The following is a 16,051-nucleotide window of genomic DNA, read 5'->3' as shown; positions in this document are numbered from 1 at the left end:
TTTAAACAATTTCCTAGTGACGAGATAGGACAGAAATTATGCTTTTGAATAAGGCGTAAGTTTGGGAAACTGTCCTATCTCGTCAACGACCTAGAGATGATCAATGCTGCCATCTATTGATAGGTAGCAAAATTAAAATATAGTAAATTTTAATTCTGTATCTTGCTAATAGATGGCAGCAGTTAAGATTATAACACTTTTTTCATAAAAATGTGTAGAAATAATGTTAAAGTTGAAGAACTAACAAGAAACTTGTATATTTTTTATGTTAAGGTATTTATTAGTGGCTAACACTTTAGTGTTGGATAACTTCCCAATTTTAATTCCCAAGTAGCTAGCGACCCCTATTCTTATTCGTTAACAACATAGATACGGTCACTACTGCCATCTATTGATAGGTAGCGAAATTAATATGTAGTAAAATTTTAATACACTTAAATTTCAATAGATGGCAGCAGTTGAGTCAAAGAATTCAACTGGTGCATTTTTTTATCTATTTAATAGTGGCTATCGAACACTAAAATAATTTTTCAATCAGAAGCAATAGTTTCTGACATCAGCGCATTCTAACAAACTTTCAGTTTTATAGGGGGTATGGGATTGTTAGTAATGTGAACTAATAACTCCATAGCTAGCAATGTCTTTATCAGGTTGACCCCCACGCGGTTCCCTCGGTATGTAATGTTGTCTTATCTGTGCCCCTAGTAACCATCGTGATGAATTGACGATAATCTGGTGAATGGACGGTAGAGAAAAAAATTATAATGTAAAAACTTGATGTTCATAAGCAGCTAAAATGTCCTACATGAATAAATGATTTTTTAATTTGAATTTGTTTTTGCATTTACCACGATGGGTTGACCTCATCTCATGCTCATCTTATCATCCTCCACTGGTGCCCCGCCAGCGTAAACAATAGCGTAGACGGCTGCACTAGTCCATTAGCATCCAATAAAAAAAAGTATGGACCGCTTTGAATATTGAGTGAGAATAACATACCATTACCATGCACGTTACTACACCAAAACTATTCGCCACAATAATAAATTAAATAAAAACAAAGACATAAAACAAATCAATTTATAAAAACTACAATAACAATAATTATTATATACAATATCGACGACGAACTTATTCTATACTAGTTGAGGCCGCGACTTCGTGCTCCTACAACTTGTTTTTTTTGTTCTTCTGTATATGCACATTATCTCCCATATAATGTCCACAGTCAGTTCAGTTAGTCACCTCTTCAGTACCATCATAGGTTTCTTTATACGAAATTCTTTTATCAGCTCCTGGAAATTCAAAATAAACGTTATAATAAACCTAAACTAAAATAATATGATGTTTTAACATCGAATTCAATCGATTTTTTATTTGTGTTGTTTGGATATGTTGAAATAAAACTAATCTTTATTCAAATAAATTTAATATAAACACTTTTGAATAGTCATATTTTTCTGTGGAGTTTCACATTATATTTTTATTATCTTTGTTTTGGGGTTTTCGTTACCCAACATGTTATCCTATTATATAGAACCTAATTATAACTAATCTAAAAAAAACTAATCGAAAATTAAATTAATTACCGACTGAGAGAGATCTAATCCCATATAAGATATCAAATTGCTTTTACAACTCACACTCTATTATCAAAGACTATACTTTCATACGTGTGTGTCTGTGTCAAATAGTGTGTGTAATATTTTTTTATTGATTTATTGTAATTTTTATACATAATTTTAATAAAAATATTAGCATTCTGCAATTTAATTTCGCCCCCATAAGATTGTATTTACCTGCCACCGAGGTATGTCTACAGAGACAATGAACTGGTTCTCATCCCCGGCGCCCTCCTGTTCATCCTGAGGTACCGGACACATGAATGGGAGACCATACTTCTCGTCTGTAAACATTTTTTTTTTATTTTAGAAAACGCAGCAGACAATTCAAAAAGCGCCATCTAGTCCCAAGCTAAGAGAGTTATGAGTCGTGTTATGAGTACTGGACAGCTGATAAAAATAATTGGTTACATTTTTTTGTAATTACATAAATAGCATACTAACAATTATATTAATGAATACAAATGTTTGTGTTCTGCGAGGTATCGAACCCGCGACCAAGTTAGATCAAGCCAAGCCAATGTTCTTTTATTATTCGAAACCAGAGACTCACCAAGTTGCACTGAGACCTTTCCATCCCTGATGAGGAACGAGACATGGTATATATTCTCTACAGTGCGGCTGAAGCTGCCAGGGTCCAGCACCACGTGGAAGTAGCTCAGAGGTTTCTGCCCACCCTCCCGGTACGACTTGAGAATGAACCGATTCACCCTGCTCACCATCTCTGAGCCTTCTTCAGTTTTCTCTAATCTGGAATAGGTCATCAGGTTTTTTTTATACTACAATGGTTTCAAACAAGCATACAGTTCATCTGATGGTAAAGGGTTACCGAAGCCTATGGACGCCTGAAACACCAGGGATGTCTCGTACGCGTTGTCGACCTTTAAGAAACCCTAATATACCCATTGAAATCCCATGAAAATCCCTGCTATAGTCTCTAGAGAAAATCTCGGCAGGTACTTCAAATTCAAATTCAAATTCAAAATATCTTTATTCATGTAGGTCTATTACAGACTCTTATGATATGTCAAATCTACCGTCAGTTCGGAATGATATAGAGATGAGAAGAACTGAAAAGAAACTCAGCTCGTATTTTTTTCAAATAATAGTGGAATATGTTTATGATAAATACAGTCATTAAAATTCAAATTTGGGAGCATAGAGTGACCACCAGCATATGCTATCGCAAAGAACAAAAAATTTGTTCAAAATCAAATCAAAATATTCAAGGCTTTCTTGGCAAAGAATTAGAGATAGAATTATTTATAAGTAAATTTAATATTGACATTGTATGCCTCACAGAACATTGGTTAAAACAGTCCAACATGGTGTTTCAGTTACCAAATTATGAAAAGAAAAGTGTATATTTTCTAAAGGAGATGTTATGTTTATGCATGAGTGGGTTACAACCACATAGAATGTGTTGTGGCGTTTCCTCTTTAGTTTGACAAAATCTGCAGATTTTTGTTGTGTATAAAAGCAAAGGAAGAGAAGGAACTAACTCACTTGTCAATCTTTTCTGGTGCCTTGAGTGCGGCTTGTTGCTGTCTCTCGATCCGCCGGCGCGGCTGACGCGGCCGCAACTCGGGCGGTGTCGGTGCGAAAGACCCGAACAGACTCGCAGAACATGGCACCTCCAGCGGCAGCGCGAACGACCACACCTCGGGGTTCTCGCGCTGAGAGTGTCATTATCACTTTATCAACGTTTCAAAAATTAAGTCGATACTAATATTATAAAGCTGAAGAGTTTGTTTGAACGCGATATTCTCAGGAACTACTGGTTCAAATGGCTACCTACCACCATATAGCATGAATAGTGGCGTTTCCTCTTCAGCTTGGTAAAATCTACATATTTTGTTGAGCACAGGCCTAAGTTCGCCGTGTTTATACAATTTGCAGTTTTTTACTATCTCAAACAATTTTTTACTATTTCCCACTGGTAATAAGACTTACAATGTGTTGTGCGAGCTCATGCCGGTCGTATGTGTTTACGTTTCCAGTGACGGCCTCTGAGCATCGCACGGCCAGGTCACTAGTGGCGCGGAGCACCCGCGAATCCAGATACGCCTCACCTGCAACATGTATGCAAAGTTAAATTGTTTTAATTTTAGACTACTCGAATGTTGTTGGTCGCAGCTGGCCTTTACAGCTTCACCAGACGATTGAAAAATTGTTTATTTATATATATTGATTCTTTCCCCTTAATTTTTTTGAAGGTATTTCCCACAGTGTTATATTTTTAATTCTACCACTCATTCGGAATTGTGTGTTGCTCTTTTGAATAGATATTATTTCAACAACTAAGAGGCATGATAATCAACATAGAAACCATCTCTATCATTACCACTTTGAATATGAATTACATTATACTTGCTTTTACCCATGGCTTCACACATTTTTTTTTAATAAAAAGTATGTTCATTGTAATACCTCCAAGAACATGTACAGAATTTCATAATGATCCGTTCAGTAGTTTTTGTGTGAAAGTATAATATTCATGCCACTTCCACATTTATAATATTAGTAAGACTGGATGAATCCACAATTCCCAACATATATTTACTCTTATAATCCTACAAGGAACTCAACATGCTACACACAAGACTTTGATTGCTGTTTATTTTTCAAATTAAAAGAATATTACCTGGATGCTTGACTCTTTCCTCAACGTCACCCTCAGCCAACAAGGCCTGTGCCTCCTTGACTGCATTTGCAGTCCGTTCCATACGTTCCACATTGGAGCTGCTGTCGTCTTCTGCAAACATAACAAGATACTAGTAATACAAAATATGAAGATAAAGAATTGGTTCCCCCTGTGGTGTAGCGGTTTAACCATTACCTGATGAAAGTGGGTTTGATTTTAGCACTATACAGAATTTTAAATTCAAGAGTATGATTGTATTGGTTTAAATGTATTTACAGAAAAAATAATTTATTTAAATATTTCTGTCAGTATAGTATATATCATATTAGATATATATCTATTAGTATAGTTTATTAATTTAGACTACAATCTACTAGCCTTTAAAAAAATCTGTCTATTTTGAAGGTAATGCAGATTCCCGCGTTTTTCTTTAAATGTATCAAATAGTCGAAAGAAAATTTAAGTAATTACTCAATGATTTTACTAATACATACCCAATGTTGATAAATCCTCTAGAAGAGCCCTATACCGAACTTTTCTGTTGTGGCTGCTCATACTTATTCGCGAATTTTGGGTTTCGTTAGCAGTAGACATTTTGGTCACTGATATCGTTATTTTTAAGCTAAACAATATACTCAATTTTGAAAAAGCGAGTTATGTTCTGTATCTTTGTCTTTTTTTTACAATAAGGCGTAGGTATATAATATTATTGATATAAACGACATAAAAACAATGTAATTGGAAAAAATTAAGAGCGAAAAGGGCAACTACTAATGACAATAATATTGACAAATAACTTGGATTTATAAGGACCCACTGACAATCGTGTCCTTACGTCATTTTGGCTTTGGAAGATGTGTACAATTTTGTGAATTTAACCACGAGTTTAAAGAAACTAGCAATGGAAAAAGTCTATACATCATTTTGGTAATTAGTCTACATACTCTTACACTCTTATGTAGTATATTCTTCGCTCTTACATATGATATTCTGTTCCTGCTTAGGAACTACCATTTAAAGCAAATACAGTAAAATAAAGTTTAAAAAAGTAACTGGAAATTGCTGTCAATCTTATGTAGGTAAATTAGCAATATATTTTAATATTAGTATTTTTTCTCGTTATTTCTTTTGTTATCCAATTTTAATATTCAGCGGGAAATAAATTAGTTATTTCCCGCTGTATATATTATAGTCTTAATCTCTCCCGCTATATTATAGTCTTTCAATTTGATAATTCGAACGTTTCTGTCATTGAGCAACTTAACACTTTTGCAACATAGAGGTGCGCGTATCATTGTATTATTGTCAATAAAGTTCTGTCAAAATTAAAAAAATACATTACAATATAAAAAAATTAATGTTAAGTCGTGTGTTTCTCTGATAAATTCTTCATAATCTAGCTGATAACACCCTCCATATCCCCCAATTTAATATTAACCGCGCAGTTTTCTTTTTAAGGGAAAATTTTCATGAAAGTTTAATTAGATGTGGTATCCCTGATCAAACGTGTTGCCAACTTTTTCTGATGACGATTTTGAATTTTCGACAAGGATGAAGTGCGCGGCAAATCGCGACATAAAAGACAAGACAATGCTTTTGATTTTAACAACCTAAGATATTTACAATAAATGTAAGATTTTTATACAAAATGAGCTATAATATACAGTAGATAGTAGTAATAAATTGTCATATACAACTTGTGTAGTGATCAGTGCTAGTGACGTTTCTAAAAAAATCTTAGGTTATATTTCGTTTTTGTAAGTATTTTTGTGAGTTAGATGGATTTAGCAGCTGCTCAGGAAGTCACAGAGCTGCTAAAACAATGGGAGGAGCAGCACACGTCGCCTCTTTACGATCCAATACAAACTTTGACCAGGTTAGTTTAATTGTTGTGTATTCAAAACTTCGTTTCTTTATAAATACAACTAAACAGTGCACATTGTACATTTCTCCACCGTATGTTACCGGTGAACTGATTAAATTATTGCATAATATATGAAATATATATGTAATTAAACGGATATTAAGTTTTCTAGTAATTTTATAATTCTCAGCATATTATCCAATAGCAATTTCAACAACAATTTCATATTCGTATCAGAACATAAAAAAATATCTTTTTAAGTAATTGGAATGAGAAACAGGCTGACAGCCTATGTGATGGTGAGTGGTAACCATCGCCTACATGAACAGCAGCATGGATATCACTTTATTATGTGACATCCATGATACTACTACTATAGTCTGTTTTTTAATTCTGGAGACTAAATCGACAGTAGTAAATGTCAAATTTTCGAAGAATGTTACCACCTACAGCGGGGTACCTGCGTGGTCTACCTGTGATATGATTTGTTTAATCGGAAACTTTTATTTTAACATATTAGTTTTAAATATTTAAATAACATTTCCACATCAAAATTTTAAAATTTATGTACATATACGAGTGTTTCCATTACTATTTTTTAATTATACAGCATAAAAATACATCAAACAGTAATTTTTACAGTATTTTTACAAACCAACATTTTCTTCTTTCAAACAGCTAAACATTTTAAATAGGAATTTGTTTTATAATATATGACACTATAAAAAGTAATTTGTTTTATAAAAAGTTAAAAAACAGTTAGTCTTTATTTTAGTGAAAAATAAGAAAATCTATTTTGATACAACAACCCTATATTTATTAATACCTACACTCCTCCTAGCAACATTGGAAATATCAAATTTGTCTCCAGGATTAAAAACAGACTATAATCATCATTGCCATTTCAGAGGACTACAACATGATTTCCTGTAATTTCACTGCCTTATCTCGCCCTGTAAACACATTTTTCAATCCAAAAAAGTGTACAAATAAATAAATCCAAGGTGCTTGACAACTGAAATAGGTGCAAAGGTACAGATGACTTTGTACAATAAAACACTTACATTAAAATATTATGGCAAACCACCACTAGAATTACTTGTTTTGTAATTAAGAAAATAAATTAAATCACGACATAGTTTAAAACAGTTGCAGTTGCTGTCTGTCTGTCCCTATGTATGCTTAAATCTTTAAAATTATGCAACGGATTTTGAATCGGATTTTTTTAAATACATAGAGTCATTCAAGAGGAAGGTTTATATATATTACATGTACACCTGTGTGAAGCTGGGATGAGTAGCTAATATAATATATTTGATTGTCACCAGGATAGCAGAAATAATAGAAACAGAAACAGAGAATTTTATGAAGAAGGATCCAGACCCATTTGACGAGAGGCACCCATCTCGAACAGACCCAGAATGTGCATTAGGACATGCACTCAAAGTCATGTTCAAAAAAGACAACTTTATGACTAAGGTATGAACTACACTACCATGATTGCTATCTATTAGTGATAGGTTTCTAATATCCAGATGTATAATTCTAAACTGACTTTTTTTTTAAATTGTGATTTAATTAAGATGTGCTTAATTAAATGACAAAAAAATTGAAAATTGACAATTCACACAGCGCCATCTAGTCCCAATTTAGTTAGCTAGAACTTGTGTTATGGGTACTAGATAACTGATCCAAATACATTGATATTTTTTTTCATAAATACATACATATTATATATATATAAAACACCCAGACCGATATAACCAATCATACTGTTGAATACAAATGTTTGTGCCCTGCAAGGAATCGAACACTCGACCATGATAGATAAGGCTATAAGGCTGTGTGCTAAACTACTAAACCACTCAGGCTGTCATAGGTAAATAGAAAAATAAAGTTATTCTCTATTGGTTTCAGTTAGTGAATGATTACGTGCGCGATACATACTACTCCCGTCAGAATATCACCGGCCGAGATGTCCTTAAGTTGAACATAGCCGCCTGCCGGCTCACGCTTGACCTGATGCCAGGCCTCGAGATGAGCGTCGTCTTCCAGGTATAATAATTACAATCTCAGCACAATTCAAACAGCGCCATCTAGACCAAAGTTAAGCTAGCTAAAACTTCTGTTATGGGTATGAGATAACTGATACAAATACATAGATATATTTTCATAAATACATACATATTATACATAGAAAACACCCAGACGGATACAAACAGTTACACTCATGTTCATCAATGTTCGAAACCACTACCATCATAAGTAAGGCAGTGTGCTAAACCGCTAGACCACTGAGGTATGATTCACCTTTTATTCTCAGAAAGCCATGTGGATATTTTACTACAATAAAAGTCCTTTGTTACCCGTATTTCAAGTTGAAGAGGAAACGCCACTACATGGTTATACCCCACTCATGCATAAACGTAATATCTCCTTAGGAAAGTATACGATCTATCCTGAGGAGATAAAAATAATTGCTCCTAAGAATATTTTTCAATTCTTATCTGTGACGGGTCTAGGCAGCGAACTTTGAAAAAAGGCGAGCACAATAGATCTATGCAGGTCGCAGTGCTACAGGTCTTAGCACCTGACAATAATCCAAAACCGCCAATAAAGGAGGGAAAGGGAATTGTTAGTAATGTGGATTGATGATCTTATTCCTAGCAATGTACCATGTTAGGTTGACTTCCACGCGGTTCGTGGAAACCATCATGATAAATTCTTGGTGAATTTGTCACCATGGGCTAACTGCCCTGACCTCATGCGCATCTTATCAATATCATTCACTGGTGCCCGCCAGCGGGAGTACATTGTTATGTATAGAAAAAACACCCCAATAAAAAAATACACGTATTTCAGAAAGAAAAATTTGAATTTGATTTTAATTTCAGGACAATGAAGCACTAATTCATCGACTAGTTAATTGGGCGAGTAACTCTCCCGAGCCGCTGCAGAGTTATGCAACTGGACTGCTGGCTGCGGCTATGGAGGTGCAGGAAATAGCCACAAATTTTAGGTGAGTCATCAGCACACTGCAGTCCACTGCTGGACATATGCTTCTCCCAAGGCACGCCACTGGGCACGATCATCAACCCTTCTCTTTCAGTTATTACCCACAACCTAAGGTATATCCTCGTTCCACGTAGCTACGGGGCGTACGCTACGTTTGCCAACATTTTTACCGCCATATAAAATGAACTCATTTGTATTGTAAACAGTTTTATTATGGGTATTTTATTTTACTCGTATGACTGTCCTGTCTCCATAATGGTTTTATTCATCGTTGTCAAAGATTAATTTATATATTTTATCTACTTGATGTCATTTTGCGGAATTCCATTTATTTTAATAAAAAAAAGTTTAATTCCACGCGGCGAAGTCCCATGTGGGTAACAGCTAGTGATGTATAATAATGTAACAACTATTTCAGGGATCTGAATGCAATGTTAGTACCACTAATGCTAAGGAGGCTACACGGACTGAGAAACAAACGACAAGAAGATAAGGTAAACACAAACAAACATTTATTTCAATTCAATTCAATTCAAAGTATCTTTCACGGTTGTATGTGAAGTATATTGAGTGGTATATTTTGTCACCACTATAGCGTGTTCGGGGTGTGGTGTAGGTGAGTTCACTAACGAGGAGTCTTTATCACGGATGTAATACGTTATTCTTATATTACATTAAATACAAGACTGACTGTAGACTTATAATTATGTTGTTTTTTTTTCTTTATATTTGATGTACAGATTAATTTATGTAATTATTCTTTCTGTGAGAGGAACAATAAAGTTTTCATTTAATTTCATTTATTATAAACTTTTCTATTTTATTCGCAGACAAATCAAAATTCAGTAACGCCGCCTAACCAGACGAGGCACTTCGCGAGATTCGACAAGAAACGGAATAATGACCTCAAGTGCAACGGACCCACGGTCGATAGTAAAGGTAAGTGTAGTGGTTTTTTTATAAATTGGAATGGCTGACAAGCTGATGACCAGCATGATGGTATGTGATAACCGTGACGGTCATCATACACATGATATAAATACCATCCTGACTATCTAGATCAGGAGTGAGCAACTTGCGGCCCGTTGACCATGTATATGCGGCCCGCCAGGTATTTTTATGAATAAATTTATTTTTTCTTAAGAGGCCTATTACAAAATGATGCCGCTCAACTTTAGGTTTAATCGCATGGATTTACGCACACACACAGTAATACACGCACACAGACGCAAATAACCGTGTAGCGCAATCGGTGTGGATTTAGTATGAATCATTTTGATCCTTGTAATATTTTAATTAATAATGTGATATGTTTCTACTTAACTGAGTAACATAAACTACTTATTGGATTTTTTTAAATAACGTGATTTATCTTAATTATCAAAGTGCTAATAATGGCCATATTTTTTTATTATATTATTCCTAGAGGGTTGATGTCAGGATGCTGGCCGATTGTACAACTAAAAGCCAAAACCTTAAGTAATATGAGTAACAAATAATTGGGATAAGGACAGGAAGATGAAATTACTATAACATAAATTTACTAATTAATTCTTCTTACATATTAATTCAGTTTATTTATTAATAGATACAATATAATTTATTATAAGAGTCGGATACATTATTGCCATATTCACTTGTTCTAAATATTATACTTAGCAAATAATTATTTTATTTATATATAATAGTTGTGTTTTCAAGGCTTTGTTTTGATTTAAAGGTCCCATCCTTATATGTATATTAGGTGTGTCCGCGACTTCGTCAGCGTGGTATAATGAAATTGACCAAATAAAGGAAATATATTTAGATTATAACCTAAAAAAGTTTCTTTGTTTCAATTAAACAATGACGATACTTTTATACAACCTTTCATCTCCGCTTTTAATCCCTTACAATACTTTTTTCGCACTATAAAGTAGTCTATGACCTTTCTCAGGGTATACTATCTGTGTATATGTATATCTATCTATATAGACTACCTGTGTATATATATGGTAGTGAATTTACAAGGTACAGGGGAATAACACCCGAGTTTTCAGGAATGGCAACGCATGAGAGAAACAATGTGCTGATATGAACATGGCAGGTACTGCTCATGTATATAGGCGACGGTTACCCCTTTCCATCAGGAGAGCCGTCAGCTTGTTTGCCATTCTAAGTTGTAAAAAAAGCTTCAACTGCTATCATTGCTGTTCCTGCATCATTGACGTCGCCGCATGATATTGGCTGATATTGCAGCTTCTCGTTCTTGGTTGGCCGATTCTTGATTCTTCATAAATAATTAATTGTTAATGTCAAACCTTTTTATAAATGATTATAAGACGCCTCATTGATTATATGTAATGAAATCACCATGAGCTATAGAGATTTTGGACAGAACCTTAAAAGACCTTAGAAACACGTCTGCTCTCATTGGCGGGATTACTTTTATACTTTTGCTGGAGATTTCTGAAAGACTCTCTGTGTCATTAACATCGTCTCCCTTATGGACTTTAATTGAAAGTTTAAAACTACTGACAAATTTGAGAGCTCATTTTTATGGAAGCACAGATAGTGATTTCCCACACTAAATGCTCAAACTTGAGGAAGGAATTTCTCAAAAGCATGATCCAGTCATGAAATTTAAGCCCGCCGAACATGTGCAATGGCGTCCCATTGGATATATTGCTTACTAAAGAATTGAAAGACAATTTAATTGTAGACCATTATAACCGGTACGTTAGCTGGGCAACCAGCTTATATACCAAGAATACCGATGATTCCAACTGATCTGTCAATACCATTTTAACGGCTTCAATTTCCGGTTAAAATATCATCTACACATGTAATAGATCTATGTATGTTTTGATCTTAAAAAACTACGCAGATTTTGATTCGTTGTTATTTAATAGACAGAATAGATAGACTCAAGAGGAAGGTTTATATATAACGTCCCAATACTGTACACGGATCTTTAAACGCGCGATAACCTATATATCCCATATTCACGCGGGCGAAGCCGCGAGCTAAAAGCTAGTCTCTAAATAAAAACATTTATAATGTTGTTGACTTTTCACCCAAACACGCATAATTATTTGACATAACTGTACAGTAATGAAAGTCCAACGAGTATAATAACAGAATAGCTGCAATTTAGAAATATCTGTATTGTGTAAAATAAAATAAAATTGGATAAAATATCTCTAAACATTAAGGAATATAATTTATATATAATTTGGTAATTTATTTACAATCCACATTGCATACTAGATGATATACACTATATAACACAAGACAAATGTACGTAAAAATAATAATGGTATTTTTATAAACAATAACCCTATTTTAATTTAGAAAATAACTACAAAATAAACATAGAGTAAAATTGGTTTACATTTTCTTACATTTTTCTCTCAGATAAGCGTTATTTTTAAAAATACTAAAATGTTCTCTTTTTTAATTTTAACAATTAATTGCCATTAGTGTGACGAAATACCATGCTCTTGTGCTTTTCATAGTCCAGCAGGGTAGGTAGGTTTATTTATAGCATAACTGTACTTTTGTCTTGGCATGCTAAAATAAATATTATATATATATTTAACAACAACTTTAAATTAATATTCGTAGAAATAAGTATATATTAGCAAAATTAATTAAATATTACTTAAATTATCAAAATGGTTTAGTCGCTCTATACTAATGTTCACTGACGAATGTCTTATCTTAGCGGTGTTGTAAAAAATGGCATAGGTCCTACCTCGACGAGCGCTAGCGCAGCACTGGGAATTTACTTTTGGCGCAACGGAATTTATACAACTTTAAATTATTATTATTGTTTATTTTTTTCTTAGAAACTTATATTTTTTTTTCATATTTCTAATTTACAAGTATATTAACTTTATTATTATGTTTTTTTTATGCAAAAATTTCGTTGTATTTATGAGAAAATTAGAAATGATTATGGCAAAGTTTTGTTGAAATTTCGGGTTTAATTATGATCAATTTTTTAGATATTTAAGTTGAAAATGAAAAAAAGGACGATGCTGTCTCAATTTATAAAGTAATTATCAAGTTTTAGTAAAGATATCATATCAATTTATGTTTGTTTATTAATGAACGACGACCCCAAACTTCTGTCATTTAGCGTTTTTGAATAAACTATTTTAGAAATTAGGAAGACTAACAAAGAGAAAATTAACATTTCAAAGATGTTGTTTTTAAGATTAGATATCTATCTATATAATTCAGGAATCAAAATGTATATCCGACTCTTAATTTCTTAGAACCAGAACCCCAAAGACACTGCTTTTAGGCCAAAAAATGTGAAAGGCCTCTTAATTTTTATTAATTAAGAAAAAAGCAATACAATAGTAGTATATACTAAACAGAAACATTTTTTTGTGACGGGTTACTCACTTGTCGCCGACTTCTAATATGCAATACGAACGTTTACATTAAAATTTGTATAGAAAATATTTTTTTTATTTGAATGTTTATAATAAATAAAGTTTTGTACATTATTAATAGATACCACTTTATGTGCGACCCGCTAAAACAATTTGAATTGGCCCGTTGATTAAAAAGGTTGCTGACGCCTGATCTAGATAAATAGCGATCCTGCACCGTGCGTTTTTCCTTAAACTTTTTGTCACGCACAGCACCACATTGTGGAATCATATAGCAATGGTATTTCCGAACTGATACGATATTGAAACCTTCAAGAAAAGATATTCCTTCTTAAAAGGCCGGCAACGCACTTGCAATTCGCCTGCTGTTGCGGGTGCTCTTGGGCGGCGTAATGACTTACCATCAGGTGAGCCGCAAGATCGCTTCTCCCTTTTCTTATTAATATTAAAGCTTGTCTTTATTTCAGAACATGAAACGGAGGACAGTGGAGGCGGGTGCGAGATGGTAGTGGACGAGACTCCACCAGCCACCACTCCTACGCCCAGAGACCCAGAAACACCAGTCAAGACCTACAACCACAGTATGTTAAAGTTTATTTTTTTTATTACCACGTCGGTAAACAAGCGTAAGGTCCATCTGATGGTAACCGCTTACCATAGCCTATAGATGCTTGAAATTGCACCATATACCACACCCCTGGTGGGTGTGGTATGTGGTGAAACGCCCAACTCGTGTCACAATGTTAGTTACCATACTTCAACGAAACGGCTTGACAGATTTTTATGAAATTTTATACCCATCTTCACTAGGTCTGAGAATCACCTACTATCTATTTTTCATAGCCCTAGTGATAAGCACGGATGGTAGGTAGAGTTATTTAAGATCATTGACCTCAAACATTGATGTTAATATAGATATATGTTCTATCGCGAACCTTTATTTTTAATAGAGATTTCAATATATATGGCAAAACAACGTTAGCGTGGTCAGTAGTATCAGTGGCACTCAATGAGGAAATAGCCATTATTATTGCTAAAAGTTGCATATAGATGGCGTGATTGGTATCGATGGAATTCTTCATAGTTTTGCAAACGTTTTAAAAAACAAAACTGTGTTTTCAAAATAGTTTAATCCATTTTTAAAAAAATATATATACATGTTAAAATGAAATAATGCGTTTAGAAAAGTAATTTTCATATATTTACTCATTTTGTTATTTTCCAGTACTTAATTACACTTTAATCAGTGCTAATACGGGGCTCAATGTTTTCAAAATGCTTTCATAGATGGCATTGTTGTCATTTGTATCGGCCTAATTAAATGTCTTTTTTATATTTTCCAATAATAAGCACTTAATATATTATTATTGTAAATTAAACATATAAAAAAAGTTTAAGTACATTAAAAATAGCCGAACAAGCAAATAATACTATTTCCAATAATACTTATGTATGAAGTGTTGTCATATTAAAAATAAATACATGTATTATCGATTTTTTTAATAATCGATAACAGGATTTTATTACAGCGCATTATTCGATGATGCTTTTAATGAGTCGTTGTGAACAGTAAATTTTCATTATTTTGTATTAAGTATAGCAGTATTCCGTTTCAAAGAACGGAATATAGTAGTACATTATTAGTGTCGTTGGTTATTTACATTTGTACTGAAAAATCGATTACATAATAATTTAAAATATCGAGTACGAATCGTAGCTGTCTTCGAATACTGGCAACTGGTAAGATTAAAATAGTTTTAAAAAAGAGAGAAATCGACCCTAACTCGAATACCATAAAGTTTATTTTCTTTTCTCATTAATATCATAGCAGTTTGTTTTTAACTTGCGTATGACTCTGTGGTATGATGTTTAACGTGTATTGTTATTGTACGGTGCATACATTTCAAAAATTATATTTTAATGTAGTTACATACATTTCTTTCATACATGTCAAAAATATCTTTTAATGTAGGTACATACATTTATTTCATACATTTCATACATTTCAAAAATGAACTTTTTATGTAGGTACATACATTGTTTTCATACATCTCATACATTTCAAAAATTATATTTTAATGTACATACATTTCTTTCATACATTTCATACATTTCAAAAATGAACTTTTTATGTAGGTACATACATTTCTTTCCTACATCTCATACATTTCAAAAATTATATTTTAATGTAGGTACATACATTTCTTTCATACATTTCATACATGTCAAAAATTATCTTTTAATGTAGGTACATACATTTCTTTCATACATTTCATACATTTCAAAAATGAACTTTTTATGTAGGTACACAAACATTGTTTTCATACATCTCATACATTTCAAAAATTATATTTTAATGTAGGTACATACATTTCTTTCATACATTTCAAAAATGAACTTTTTATGTAGGTACATACATTTCTTTCATACATTTCATACATGTCAAAAATTATCTTTTAATGTAGGTCCTTACATTTCATACATTTCAAAAATTTCATACAATACATTTCTTTCATACATT

The 16,051-nt window shown here is 33.0% G+C and overlaps 2 protein-coding genes across 2 annotated transcripts in view; one reads left to right on the top strand and one right to left on the bottom strand.

The window, feature by feature from the left end:
- Positions 1-1,187: 1,187 nt before the first annotated feature.
- Positions 1,188-5,242, bottom strand: LOC131840728 (non-structural maintenance of chromosomes element 4 homolog A). Its single transcript, XM_059188921.1, has 7 exons — positions 4,761-5,242; positions 4,267-4,377; positions 3,576-3,694; positions 3,129-3,298; positions 2,176-2,372; positions 1,800-1,906; positions 1,188-1,295 (listed from the first exon to the last, which is right to left on the bottom strand). The coding sequence occupies exons 1-7, from the start codon at positions 4,858-4,860 to the stop codon at positions 1,242-1,244; spliced, it is 858 nt and encodes a 285-aa protein (XP_059044904.1). The 5' UTR covers positions 4,861-5,242; the 3' UTR covers positions 1,188-1,241.
- A 491-nt stretch (positions 5,243-5,733) lies between these two features.
- LOC131840766 (protein mahjong) overlaps positions 5,734-16,051 on the top strand; it is a 36,984-nt gene continuing 26,666 nt past the window's right edge. The window contains exons 1-7 of the mRNA XM_059188960.1: positions 5,734-6,142; positions 7,459-7,609; positions 8,048-8,185; positions 9,025-9,149; positions 9,564-9,639; positions 9,976-10,084; positions 13,998-14,111. Of these exons, the coding sequence (XP_059044943.1) occupies positions 6,045-6,142; positions 7,459-7,609; positions 8,048-8,185; positions 9,025-9,149; positions 9,564-9,639; positions 9,976-10,084; positions 13,998-14,111 (811 nt within the window). The 5' untranslated portion in view covers positions 5,734-6,044. The remainder of the gene's footprint in view (positions 6,143-7,458; positions 7,610-8,047; positions 8,186-9,024; positions 9,150-9,563; positions 9,640-9,975; positions 10,085-13,997; positions 14,112-16,051) is intronic.

This window comes from Achroia grisella, unplaced genomic scaffold, assembly GCF_030625045.1.
Source record: "Achroia grisella isolate CSIRO2021 unplaced genomic scaffold, CSIRO_AGI_Agris_v1 utg149, whole genome shotgun sequence".
In the NCBI taxonomy this organism is placed as follows: domain Eukaryota; kingdom Metazoa; phylum Arthropoda; class Insecta; order Lepidoptera; family Pyralidae; genus Achroia; species Achroia grisella.
This window is presented reverse-complemented; position numbering and strand designations above follow the sequence as displayed.